Genomic DNA, 14,393 nt, shown 5'->3' on the forward strand with positions numbered 1-14,393 from the left:
GGGCTTCTTGAAATGTGGTTGCTAGCTCAGCAGCTCAGTGTCACCTCGGAACTTGTGAGAAATGCAAATTCTCCAGCCTTCCCCTCCCCCCAAAGAATCAGAACCTGTGGGGGAGGCCCGACAGTTGGCGTTAGTTGGTGTAAACCAACTAACAGTTGGTGTAATCCCTTCAGGTGATCCTGATGCCCACTCAAGCTTGGGAGCCATGGAGCAGGCGTTCTGGGAAGGCAGACAAAAAACGACATCTAAAATACCCAGGCATCTGGCAGTCTTAAGGGTTTTTGAGGAGCCAGTTTAGAGCAACCTAGCCAGACATCCTAGTAGCACGGGCTGACGTGTCTGTCACAAGAGGAAATTCCCTCTGGAGTCTCTTTGGCTCAATGACAAACGCGAGGGGAGGACCTGGGCTTGGTAGGTACAGAAGCAATATTCCAGAGAGACTGAAGTCTGATGAACAGAAGAGGTGGATAAAACAGGAAACACCAGACCCAGGCAAGGGAAAGGAAGGCTGAGTCTGGGCGACCCTGAGCTGTTGGGCAATGCTGCATTTCCCAGAGGAGACTTTAACCAATTGAACATTTAACGAAGAAAGGTCTCATACCTGTTTTTGTTTCCGCAGGCCCATCTGCTAAACATCCCGAGCTGGAATTGGAAAGAGGGGGATGATGCAATCTGCCTCGCAGAGCTGAAGCTGGGGTTCATCGCCCAGAGCTGCCTGGCTCAAGGCCTCTCCACCATGCTTGCCAACCTCTTCTCCATGAGGTCATTCATAAAGGTAACGTCTCGTCCTATTAGAGCACATTAGCCCCGGATTCAATTTGTCGTGGGGTTGAGTAGAGAGCACAGCTTAAACTCAAAACAGATCGGCGGGCTTTAACCACTTTGGTTAAGGAGAAGTTCCTTGTTACAGATTTGGGCACGAGGCCAGCTTCTTTCAAAATTATGTTTTTATTTTTATTTAGCACATCCACGGCCATTAAATGATTGTTCAAAGCACAATCCTCTCTTTTTTTTAGATAAACCACATGTTTATCTATCAACAAAGTCTCCACTGTTAAAACAAAGCTATGATTTATATACATTCCATATGGCACCAGAGCGCCTAAAGAAAAGAATTATCCTTTTGCTCTTGTACATCAAGTGGCTGGTGGACCTCTCACTGTGCAGAGAAATGCAGACCATGTGTTTGTGCCGAAGCCCAAACCCTAACAACATAATTCATTTATTTATTTCTGCACAATCAAGGAGGCCGGCGGGGCTGACATGCCATGGTTGTTTGAATGGAGAGTCAGAGGAGGAACTAACTGAGTCGTGGGCAGCGGGGCCCTTTACACCGTGAGACAGGCGGTCTGGATATGCTCATCCCCCGGTCAGTGATTCACCCCACAGGGCTGGCTGCTCAGCCCCTCCAAAGTGGCCCCTGCCCACTGGACCAACTCAGACAAAGAAAGACCCAACTCTGTCCTCATAGGCCAGGCCAGGAGTGTTTCCAGGACATCAGGTTGAGGGTCCAGGACCCTACTAAGAGGGCTTTTGGAGCTCTTAGTGATGACACCGTTCCTTATCCTTGGATTGCTCAGCCTAGACAGTCAAGGTAGCAAACCGGTGCAGTAAATCCTGTGTCGTTTGGGCCTCCCTGATTTGGCATTGGTGGCCATTAGCTCAGGATCTGGCCTTATATTCCCCTCCCTGTTATTCATTTATTTACATTCCCCTTCCTGAATTACTAGTGGTTGAGGTGGGAAATGAGTGTGTCACCGGGAGATCCTGCAGAGGGGCCAGAAACTCTGAAATCGAAGGTGTGGGATCTCCAGCCTTTTGCTGCCATTGTTGCTGTGTCCACCACCGGCAGTAAGTTATTCGGTGAGGTTGAGGAAATGGCCCTGGCTGCAGTGAGAGGGATGCGTGGGAAGGATGAAGATGCAGGTGATGAACTGACTCCATGTCAGGGCTCACCCTTGGCATCCATAAGCTGTGTGACTTAGAACAGGATTTCTTTCTAGGTCCTCACCCTCTGTACCCACCTCATTATTTAGCCAATTTATGGTTAACATTAGTCTACGTAAAAGAACAAATTGTTTTGGAGTCCGTTCAATCACTTTAGCAATGGGTGCCTTGATTAAAAAATTCTTTACTTACTATATGCCCAAAGACCTCGACTCCGCAGAACTCCTGGCTCAGACCCAGCTCACAAATAAGGACATGGCTTGCCTTTAAATGGCGTCTTTAATTCACGCTGCCAGTCCCCTGCCTGGATACAGCTGAATGTAGGCAAAAGGAGGCGGCAGGAAGGTCTTTGTGGCTGGACTTAGAGACAAGCCCGAAAGCCAGAGGCAGCCTGGTGTCTTCCAGGGCCCTTATATTCAACACGAGGAGCCCAGACCAGGATAAAGGACTGTCACCAAGAGAGCTCCGCTGGCTCGTCCAGCCAAGCTCCGGGGGTTTCTTCCAGCAGGGGCTTACCCACAGGACCAGCACATGTCTGAGGACTTGGGCTGTGCTTCCTGGTGTTGATGAACATGGCCTTGGCAGGGCCCCGCCACACATGGGGCACTTGACATGCGTATGTTTTGATTTTGTGGTGCCTTCCTGGAAACTAGAGCTGCCTGTCAAGAAAATTAATAAAATGGATGTGATGCTGATTCTTCAGTGTTATTACCAGCAGGGAGAAAGAACCTCTGTCCAACTTTCCTCAAGACCCTGAAGGGCCTCACCTCTGTAGCCAAGGACGTCCCCTCCAGCCCAGCTAATCCCACTGCCAAGTTCCTGTTTAGGAGGGCCTGTGGGAGAGGCCCAGCCAGGCCCTGGTGTAACTCAAAACACATTTCCCTCCCAGGGTTATGTTACCATGTTCTTTCTGTCCGGGACCAAGTCCTCCATGTTTGGAGGTAGCTCTCTGAATATGGCCTTTTGACATTTAGGTGATCTTTGTGTTGGAATTTGCCAAGGCACATGACCTGGAAATAACAAGGCTTCCCTTCATATTTTTTTTTTCATTTGAGATAGAGACAATTGAAAGCACGTGCTCCCCATTCTGTAGTGTCCTCTCTGTGCTCTCCAAATCCAGACCCTTGTCTCTTTTAGGTCATAATAAACACCATAATGATGCTCTCCTTGGCATGTTTTATATATTAGCTCCCCTTCTAGGGATCACAAAGCCTTTACTTATTTTTATTTGGGGTGTTGAATGGAAAAGGGAATCTATACATGGATAACTGTCTGCAGAAATGGCTTCCTTCCCCACTGTCCCCTACCATGTGTCCTACAGCAGTGTGTCCTACAGCAGGGAGTTCATCAGCACTTCCATGGGGATGGGCAGACCTGTTAGGATGGAAAGCGGTGGGATGAGGCTTTGACAGCATCTGGTCCCTTGAGAATGCTTAGTGTTTCTGGAAGCCAGAGGTGGAGTGTGAGCTCATCTTCTCCCTGGCCCTGGGCAGGTATGGTATCTGTTCTTTACTCCTAGAGAATACATGGTGCTCTGCCCCTGCTGAAAGAAGAAAGAACAAGACTGAAACAGGGGTGATATATCACAGTGACTGTCCACCAGGCTTTTAGAATGCATGAGACCAAAAAGCAAGACTGACAGTGAGGGTAATAAGGTTCTATGAAGGAGACAGGGACTACTGATACATGGAAGCTACCAAAGAGACCCAGCCCTGAGGTACCAGGAAATACGGGGGAGCACCTGTCTGTCCTTTCAGCATGGTCACTTTTGCCCCAGGGCGCCAAGCCATTGCCCCTGAAAGCCTAGCTCTGAATTGATCTAAACTTTTTGGGAATCTATTTATAATTTTAGCCCACATCTTTGGGGGTAATGATTTCCTTAAGTTTCCTTAAGAATTCCTAATTACTATTAAAGACTTGTCGCTGGCTCTTTGTCCTTTGCTCCACTTAACCTTCAAGACATGACCTGTGCGGTTTCTGGTGTTCTGGGGTTTGTTTAACAAATCCATGCTAACCTTACAGACAATACCTTTATGAAAGAGGCTCAGGCTGGCCACTCAGGGGTCCTGTGGCCCAGCAGCTTGTTGCTCATGAAACAGGTGAAGCATTTTGTCCAGCAGCACCCAGCTCTCGCCCTTGAATGCCTTGAAGGAGTGCAGGCAAATGCCCTGATTGCTGTGACCTGTCACCATCTACGTTATCAACCAGGCCCAGAACATCCTGTTCATTGACCGATACCTGATCTCCTACCACCCGCCTGTCAGGTTCAAGTGAGAATATTCCTAATGTCTTCTGGAAAGACCAAGACAAGGAACTTGTTTATTAGCCGATCAGTCATTGCCTCATCCGTGAATAAGTGGCTGCATGTATCTCTCCGTGGCATCCTCACTTGGATGTAATTTAAGATCCACTGATTTAAAAAAAAATTTTTTTTTTTTTTTGGTTTTAGAGTTTTACCATGTAATATTTAACTTTGTCTTCACCATATCTGGTTTCAAGCTGGGGCTTGACCTGCCGTCTTTGTGAATTGTGCTGTTACTTTTACTAGGATTAGCTGTCCTTGGACATGCTAAATTATGTGTGTGGGTATTATGTGTTTTAGAGGATGATAAACTCTTAAAATTTCTTTTCAATCCACACTGAGTCTTCAAATTGAGCACATTTATTGAATAAATTGTTCTCAGGATCGCCAACGATTTTAACTCTGCTAATCTACCATTTTACACACACACACACACACACACACACACACACACAGACAGCCTAGAAAATGGTATGTACTCCATAATTATTTCTTGTTTGAATAAATCAATTATGAAATTGGAGGAAGTACATGATACACTTCTTGTATTTTTTCCCTATTTTACAAGATTTGGAATTTATGGGTGAAATTTACTTAATATTGATCACAGCACAGTCCCCTCCATCACATTTTCTATTTCTGAATGGGGAAGCACTAGGGAAATCAGGCCCATCTTATTCAGATTGTATCATGGTTGAGGTGGACTTTGCTGGACCTGGAAACCATTTGTTCAGTATTGCTGTTACCATATTGCGATAAACTGTCAGCAATGCAGAGTCCTGGCACTAATTGTAGCCAAGGGCATTGTTTTTAGTCCCTTTATTTTGGGTTATGTCTATGTGCATATGTGTGTTTGTATATATGCATGTATTAAAACATTATGGTTTAGGAGCTGGAAACAGAAATCAAGACTCTTTAATAACAGCTAGAATGTACTGGGTTCTAACTTAGTGTCAGGCCCTATGCTAAGTGCTGTATAGGCATCATCTCATTTAATTCTCACAATGACCCCGCCCAAACCCGGCATTATTATTATCACCTCTTTATAGTGGCAGGCACTGTGGGTTAAGGGAAGTGCAACAACTTGTGTGAGGATATAAAGCTTGGAATTGACAAACTCACGTGTTAAACTAGGTACACTGGTTCCAAGTATGTCCCTGAGTGTACCTTCCTAGCTTTCTGTAGCTTATTTTATGGGAAATATTGATTCAGTAGAGATTCCCCAGGCACCTACCGTATTGCAAGCAGTGTGCTAATCACACCGTCATCCTTATGGCTATAGGAGGCACTCATAAGTTTCAGGAAGCTTCTGTTGTGACTGGGATGTATGGGCACATGTTTGCACAGCCCCATCCTGTGGGTTTTGTTGGCCTTTCTCTCTGGCCAGCTCTATAGCAGCAGAGGTCACTGCATCAAGACAGGTGAGGAATTAGCCTAGGCTGGGATGAGTTAAGGTGGGAAAATGAACTGGGCTGTCAAGAAGGAAATGACATTACACTCTGCTTTATTCAGGGGGTGAAGCTAATTGGCTTAAGTAGGTGCTTCTGGGGGATAACAAGCAATTCTTATTGGCTAATGGGTGTAATAAGCTCTGGAGACCAGAGACATTCATCTAGATGAGGGAAGCATGTTAGAAGCAGGGATCAACCCTGTGTGGAGTGGGAGAGTGGTGGGTGACAGAATCTCTGAAAGGGGGCCGGGGCTCCACCTGATAAGGCTGGGATCTAGGTGGCTTTCTGCTCCAGGAGGAAATGCTAACGGTGCCAGAGTAGAGGGTTTGCCTGCAAAGTAAATCCACATGGTGTAAGTTAGATAGTGAGATGCAAACTGTTGCTTATTCCATACCGAAGGGCAATGTGATCACCCTGATCACAAATGGTATCATGACAGTGGGCTTCTACAGACATCCCGTGTCAGTGGAGAGCTGCTCCCACTACAGCTATACTCACTTCCTCAGTAATCTCGTTTATTCTCGGGAGTCCTAGATATATAGATGACTCCCAGATTTATATATCTATCCAGAACCCGATCCCGGTATCATTTATTTAATTGCTACTCAACATCTTTATTTGAATGTTTCATCTCCTCTGAGACCTAACCTATCCAGAATGGAATTCCTGTTCTTTCTCTGTAAACCTGGTCTTCTCCCATTGCACTATTGGCAAGGTCATCCTTCCCATTGCTCAGACTAAAGCCTTTGGATTCCACCTTAGCTCCTTTCTTCCTCTCACGTACCATATTCAACTCAGCAGAAAATCCACTTGGTTCGACTTTGAAAATAAGCCCAGAATCTGAGCACTTCTCACTACCTTCACTTTACTATCAGATCCAGGCCACCATCATCCATCTCCTAGAGTATTATACCAGCATCCTAATTGGCCTCCCTGCTCTGCCCTTATCCCTCTCCTCTTCCAGTCTGTTCTCATTACAGCATCCTTCTCAAGCATGAGGCAGATACCGTCACCTCTCTCCACGTAAATCTCTCCACGATGTCCCATCTCATCAGAATAAAGTTCTTACAAACATCTATAGGTCTCAAGCAGTCGGGTGCCTGTGACCCCACTGGCCTCATCTCCTAAATGCTCTTCTGCTCCTAGACATCATCCACACTCCATTTAGCTAGTCTAGGAGTTTTGCATCTGTTGTTCCCTCTGCCTGAAGTGCTCTTCCCCTACGTAGCTGCATGGCTTCCCTCCAGCGAATCCCTCATATCCTTGCTCAGTGTTAATTTCTCAGGGGGAACTTTTTCTAAAACATTAGAATTGCATTTTGAAAAAAGAGATTAAAAGCAAACTTTTAGTTGAAGTATAATATACAAACAAAAGTGTGCATCTGATAAATGGATAGCTTATTAAGTATTTACAAACTCACACCCTCATGTAACCAGGACCCAGATTAAGAAACAGTATATTATTAGTAACCCCGCAGTCCCTGTTTTTAAAGCCAGATGGCAGTGTATGTGTGGGTCTGTTTTGGGGCTTTCTTGGGAGCATTGACATCTCTAAAATGTTGAGTTCTCCAGTCTATGAAGATGGTATACCTGTAATAAAGGGATGCTTTATGAATCAAGAGTTTTCCTGGCAAATATAGGACGATCAAGAAGAAAGTGACCAAACTCATAGATTTCTCTGGGTCTTTTGAGGGTCCCTACAGGGAGTAGATGTCCCCCTTCACCAGATTCTCTAGGAATGATCTAGATGTTCTCTTAGGCTTCATGGGGTGAATAAAGTTTCCATGTGAAAAAACATCAAAATTGCATGTTAAAAATTTGCATCCCCTGTCCTGCCACACCCCATACATGCATATCCTTGTCGACTCTCCTGGCTTTGTTTTTCTGCACGGCATTTTTTAATTGCCTCTTTTCCCGGAGACACTGTAAGCACTCTGAAGCCTAGAGCTGCTTGCTGTATTCCCGATGCCTAGAACAGCACCTGACTCATAAGAGGTCCTCAATACACGCATGTCGAATGAATGAATGAATTGCTGGAGCCTGGCGTGACCAGCCTTTATCGCAGACAGCTGGGTGGGGCCAGGACCAGCAGGGACTTACAATTTGGGGTGATTTTGGTGCTGAAACCTTCTTCCTTTGCTACTGTACGTGGTTCCTTTGCTAAATTAAAGAGCTTTGACTCCATGTAGACACTTGAAATGCAAAGCTTTATAGTCCTTGGCAAGGGTGCGTGGAGGCTGGTTAGATTTGGTTATAAACCATTTCGATTGCCAGAAAATCCAGTCAGTGTGTTGTTTAAATTCACAAATCAAAATAAACAGCCATGGATTGAAATGCATTTGCTAAACCTCAGTATCCCATTTGGGTCAACATCATTGTGCATCCCCTTTCCTTACTGCTTGAATCTCATTAGATCAGGGGCTCTGTCTGCCTCCCCCTACCGACGCCTTTGACTCTGCCCAAGATGACTAACGCCCACCTGAACGTAGAGCAACTTCCCTGAAAACGATTTCAAATGAAGAAAGAATTAATCCATGAACTATTAACAGGGATTCTGTTCTCCTCTGGCCCTGGTAATTTCTAGAACATTGAATTAAAGAGTTCTCAGACCTTTACAAATTCTCAAGGCAAACATTATTAGCAAAGAGAAGCCCATACAGCATGTTAGAAAATTGCCAGAAAATGTCAGTGGAATTTCTGAATAAAATAAAAAAGGTTGAAAGTCCCCTTCCCCATCTTCTCCCCTTCTCCCTCCCTTCCTCCCCCTAACTTGATTAGAAAGTCATTTCATGTGTCTTATATGTTTGGTCAATCAAAGGCAAACATACATGATTGATGGTGACAGGGAACACATTTAATTCATTATTCTTTACTTTGCAGCAAAATGATTTGTGTAAACTGTCTGCCTAGCATTAAAGGTAAAACAAACTTAGAAACCCCCAAATGTTATATTTTTGTCTAATATTTTCCTTTTGGTTTTATAGCTGTAATCACATATGGATTCTTTTATTTGGCTCTTGGCAAGGACTGAACAAAGGGGAAGCAACACAGAAAGATTACATAATATACAAAGCCCTGTGCCTGTTAAGGATGGAGCCACAGGAACTGCAGTGGCCGGGACTCAGTGTGAAACCCAGGAGAAGCTGCCGCTCTCCCTGGCTCTTATCAGCTGGCAGGATAGCGTCACTAATGTGAAGGAAAGCCCTCTTGACCAAGCCTCTGGTCCAACATCAAAATGAGCTCTTTCAGAGATTATTGGCCTTTTATTAATTGAGTGCAGTTCTGAGCGCAGCAGTGCATCCACCTGGCCTTTCCCCCGCCCCCTTACAACTTCTAACTTAGGTTTTATGGGTGCTGCCCACCATCAGTGATTTTTCAAGCAAAAATCTCAAAATGCTATTAAACTCTTAGGAATAAAATCTCAGATTCCCTTATTAAAGCTCTTGGTTATCACTGCCCTAAAGTGATACCAAATAGAAATCTATGCCCAGAATAATGATGAGGAACCTGGAACTCTGAGGTGGCCATTCTACATATCTAGGGGGTGCAAAGTGAGAAACCACCATTGGTTTGATAAGGGAGATATTTTGTCAAGATCTTTAAAGTTATCATAGCACTCTAAGTGTGCGTAGCACTTTAGAATTTATAAGCTATGCATTTAACTTAAATTATTTTCATTTGGTACACAGGTATCGAGTATCATTTGGGAAATGTGCCTAATGCGGAGAAGCTGGCATTTCTGACCCTTTCTCCCCTGTAGGGTAGGAAGAAATAGGAGAAGAGGAAATAGAAGATGATGCTGGACGGGATTTGATAGAGCAAGGACCATGATGATGCTAGATCGTTGGGTTCTTAGCTCAGTGCTTTCCCCACTGTTACACGTTGCTTCCCCTGGAGAAACGTCTCAGATATGAACACTACTTAGTTTTGTATTCAAATCAATAGCTTCTAAGAACAGAATTCACTTTGCAATATTTGTAAAAGTAGTATCCTAGGTTTCTCCAACCATGCCAAATTACATGCTATAAAAATTAAGACATTTTTCAAAGGTGGGAAATTCTTACCTCTGCACCCATTCCCTCCATGGTGCCTTAGTCTGGAAAAGACCCAGGCACTGTTGTTTTCCCTAGACCATAATGCCTTGTCACGTGGGAGAATTTGTTGCTCAAGTCAAGTGCCGCAGTGGATCAGGGGAGGGAGATGATGACCTATTTGCTGAGGGGGGATGTAAGAAAGCTCAAAAGGATAGTCCCAAGCCTCTGAAGGAGGGCGCAAGTGGGTCAGAATGCAGTATGGTAGATTTCCAATCGGGGCCGGGGGCGGGGGGTCGTATCAGTAAGAGGACGTGCAATCCAGAGGGTTAAACAATGCCAAGAAGAGGAAGAAAGGAAAATTTCTAACACTGTCTTTTCCAGATAAGGTTTTTAATTTTGAAAATTTGGGGGATTTCTCAAAATGTTAAATAGAGAGTTTCCATATGACCCAACAGTTCTACTCCTGGGTATCTTCCCAAGAGAAATGAAACCATATGTATTAATTTCCTCTGGCTGCTATAATAAGTTACTACAAACTTAGTTGCTTACAACTGATTTTTTCTCTTCTTTTTCTGGAGGCCAAAAGTCTGAATTCAGTTTCACTGGACTAAAGTCAAGGTGTTTGCAGGGCATCTCGTTTCCATAAAACTAGAAAACAAGTATTCTGCCTCTAAACTCTAATAGTAGGACAGCCATAAGATAACAGTTACAGGCATTCCCATTCCAAAGAGGAGAAAATGGAAGGAAGAAAGGAGCTACCAGCCCCAAGTACGTTCAAAATCCAACCAGACAAATTCCATTGGGTTTTAAGATCCGGGAATAATCCTTTGTGACTTAAAATTGGCATTAGGTAATATGATTCCTCCAAATGTGTTCTTTTTCAAAGTTGCTTTGGCTATTCTAGTGTTGTTGCCTTTTCATATACATTTTAGGATCAGCTTTTCTATACCTCCAAAAACTCCTACTGCTCTTTTGATTGAAACATGTTAAACCCATAGACCAACTTGGGGGGAGCATTGGCATCCATGAACATGGATTCCAACCCATGAACGCGGTCTCTCCATTTATTAGATAATCTTTAACTTCTTTCATCAGTGTTTTGTGGTTTTCAGCAAACGGATTCTGTACATTTTTGTTAGATTTATACATAAGTATTACATTTTGGGGGAGATATTGTAAGTGGCATTTTCTAAAAATTCAGTTTCCAGTTGTTCATTGGTGGTACGTAGAAACGCACATTATTTCTCTATGTTGACCTTGAATCCTTAACTCTGTTACACTGGCTAGCACTTCTTCCAGGATATGGAATACGTGGAGTGAGAGTGGACATCTTTGATTTATTCCTACTCTTAGGGGGAAAATATTCATTGTTTCACCATGAAGTATAACGTTAGTTGTAGGTGTTCTGTAGATGTTCTTCTTCTGAGGTTGAGGAAGTTCTTTTCTATTAATAATTTGATGAGAGTTTTTATTGTGAATGGATTTTGAGTTTTGCCAAATGCTTCTTCTTCATCAATTCATATAATCATGTTGTTTTTGTTCTTTACACTGTTAATATGGTGGATTACACTGATTTGAGAATATTGAACCAGCCACTGTGCATTCCAAGATAGACCCCACTTGGTCATAGTGTGATTATTTATATCTGTATCTATTTCCCTCCCTCTCTCTCTCCCTCTCTCTCTCTCTCTCTCTCTCTCTCTCTATATATATATATATATATATATATACACATATATATATATAGTTATAGATAGATATATAGATTTGATTTGCTGATATGTTTGTGAAGATTTTTTATGTCTGTTTGTGAGTAGTTATTGTTCTATAGATTTCTTACACTGTCTTTGTCTGGCTTTAGTATCAGGGTAAAGTTGACTTCATAAAATGAGTTGGGAAGTCTTTCCCTTCTATTTTCTGGAAGTGATTGTGTAGAATTGGTTTTATATTTTCCTTAAATGTTTAGTAGAATTCACTAGTGAAATGATCTGGGCCTCAATTTATTTTCCCAAAGGTTTTTAAAGACTAATTTAATTTCTTTAATAGCTGTAAGTCTATTTAGGTTATTTATTTAATCCTGAGTGAGTTGCCGCAGTTTGAGGTTTTTGAAAAATTTAGGAATTAGTCTAATTTATTTGAGTTGTTCAATTGATGTATGTAAGTTGTTTGTAGTTTTCTATTATTGCCTATCTAATGTCTGCAGGGTCTGTAATGATAACCTCTCTCTCGTCCTTGATTTTTTGATTTGTGTCTCCCTCCCTCCCTTCCTTTTTTTTTTTCATTTTTTGTCAGTCTTATACATGTCAATTTTGCTGATCTTTTCAAAGTTTTTTGGTGGCATTATTTTCTTTATTTTTCTGTTTTCTTTCTGCTTACTTTGGGTTTATTTTACTCTTCTAGCTTAAATGAAGCTTAGGTTATTGATTTGATACTTTTCTAATATAAGCATCTAATGCTATATATTTCCTTCTAAGCACTGCTTTAGGTGCATTCCACAATTTTTAAAATGTTGTATTTTCTTTTTCATTTAGTTAAAAATATTTTATAATTCCATTTGAGACTTCTTCTTTGACCCATGGGTTATCTAAATGTGTGTTGCTTAATTTCCAAGTATTTAGAGATATTCCTCTTATATATCTATTATTTATTCATGGTCTGATTCCATTATGGTAAGAGAACCTACTTTGTATGATTTCACTTCTTTTAAATTTGTTAGTGTGTTTTAATTTTATTTATTTTATTTTTGGATGCATTGGGTCTTTGTTGCTGCGCATGGGCTTTTCTCTAGTTGCGGCGAGCGGGGGCTACTCCTTGTTGCAGTGTGCGGGCTTGTCATTGCGGTGCACGGACTTGTCATTGTGGTGGCTTCTCTTGTTGCAGAGCATGGGCTCTAGAGCACAGGCTCAGTAGTTGTGGCGCACGGGCTTAGTTGCTCCGCAGCATGTGGGATCTTCCCGTACCAGGGCCTGAACCTATGTCCCCTGCATTGGCAGGTGGATTCTTAACCACTGCACCACCAGGGAAGCCCTGTTAGTGTGTTTTATACAGTCTATCTTGGTGAATGTTCCATGGGAGCTTAAAAAGAATATATATCCTGATATATTGTTGGGTAGAGTGTTTTATAAATGTTCATTAGGGCCAGTTGGTGGATGGTGTTCCGTTCTATGCCCTTGCTGAGTTTATGTCTACTAGTTCTACCCATGACAATGAGATGAGTGCTGAGTCTCCAGCTATAATTATGGATTTGTTTATTTTAGTTCTATCAAATGTTGCTTTGTGAATTTTGAAACTCTGCTGAGGATATATATGTTTGGATTGTTGCATTTTCTTGATGAACTGAACTTTTTGTCATTATATATTGCCCCTAATATCCTTGGCAATTTTCTTTGTTCTTAAATCTGGAAGACTTCAGGTCTGATTTAATAGACCCACTCAGTATTTCTTTTTTTTTTTTTTTTTTTTTTTTGCGGTACGCAGGCCTCTCACTGTTGTGGCCTCTCCCGTTGTGGAGCACAGGCTCCGGACACGAAGGCTCAGCAGCCATGGCTCACGGGCCCAGCCGCTCCGCAGCATGTGGGATCCTCTCGGACCGGGGCACGAACCCGTGTCCCCTGCATCGGCAGGCGGACTCTCAACCACTGCGCCACCAGGGAAGCCCCAATAATTCTTTTGATTAGTGTTTTCATGAAAAAAATGTATCTGTTCTCATGATTTTTTTATTTGAACCAAACTAAAAATATATCTTTAAATTCTAAGTGATTTCCTTATAGCCAGCTTATAGTTGGGTCAATTAAAAAAATTATTCTGTAAATCTCCATTCGTTAGAAGGTGTACTAGGGGATTCCCTGGTGGCGCAGTGGTTGAGAGTCCACCTGCAGATGCAGGGGACACGGGTTCGTGCCCCGGTCCGGGAAGATCCCACATGCCATGGAGAGGCTGGGCCCGTGAGCCATGGCCACTGAGCCTGTGCGTCTGGAGCCTGTGCTCCGCAATGGGAGAGGCCACAACAGTGAGAGGCCCGTGTACCACAAAAAAAAAAAAAAAAAAAAAAGGTGTACTAGACCATTTATGTAAAATGTAATTATAGATATGTTTGGATTATATCTAATATTTTATTTGTTTTCTGTCGATTTTCTCTGTTTTAGTTCTCCTCTTTCCTCTTTATTTTCTTTTGGGTTATTTTGAATATTTTTAGATTTCATTTCATTTACAGTGTTTCTTATTATATAACTTTATGTAGTCTTTTAACTGATTGCCCTTGGGATTTTCATGTACCTACTTAACTTTCCAAGTCTACTTAGATTCAGTGATTCACCAGCATAATGCTATAGGTCTCTTTACCCTCCCCATTTTTTGTTATACTTGTGTTGTTGAAAACGGCATCAGACAATGCTATAACTTTTTCTTTTCCGGCATCAAACGTATTTTAAAGAACTCAAGAGAAGTATAGTCTTTTATATTTATTCTGATATCTCTGTTGTTCTCTCTTCATTCCTGATGTTCCATCTTTCCCCTTGGAATCATTTGCATTCTGTCTGAACAACTTCCTTTAGCAATTCCTTTAGATCAGTCTGTTGGCAACAAATACAATTTTCCTTCATCTGAGAATGTCTTTATTTCATCTTCATTCCTGAAGGACATTTTTGGTGGGTACAGAATT

General features: G+C 42.5%; 1 protein-coding gene across 24 annotated transcripts in view; it reads left to right on the forward strand.

The window, feature by feature from the left end:
• Positions 1-14,393, forward strand: part of KCNMA1 (potassium calcium-activated channel subfamily M alpha 1) — a 741,810-nt gene that overhangs the window by 543,266 nt on the left and 184,151 nt on the right. For all 24 annotated transcript variants that reach the window (XM_060286605.1, XM_060286606.1, XM_060286602.1 and 21 more), the window contains one exon: positions 620-775. In XM_060286605.1, the coding sequence (XP_060142588.1) occupies positions 620-775 (156 nt within the window). The remainder of the gene's footprint in view (positions 1-619; positions 776-14,393) is intronic.

This window comes from Globicephala melas, chromosome 16 (genome assembly GCF_963455315.2).
Source record: "Globicephala melas chromosome 16, mGloMel1.2, whole genome shotgun sequence".
In the NCBI taxonomy this organism is placed as follows: Eukaryota; Metazoa; Chordata; class Mammalia; order Artiodactyla; family Delphinidae; genus Globicephala; species Globicephala melas.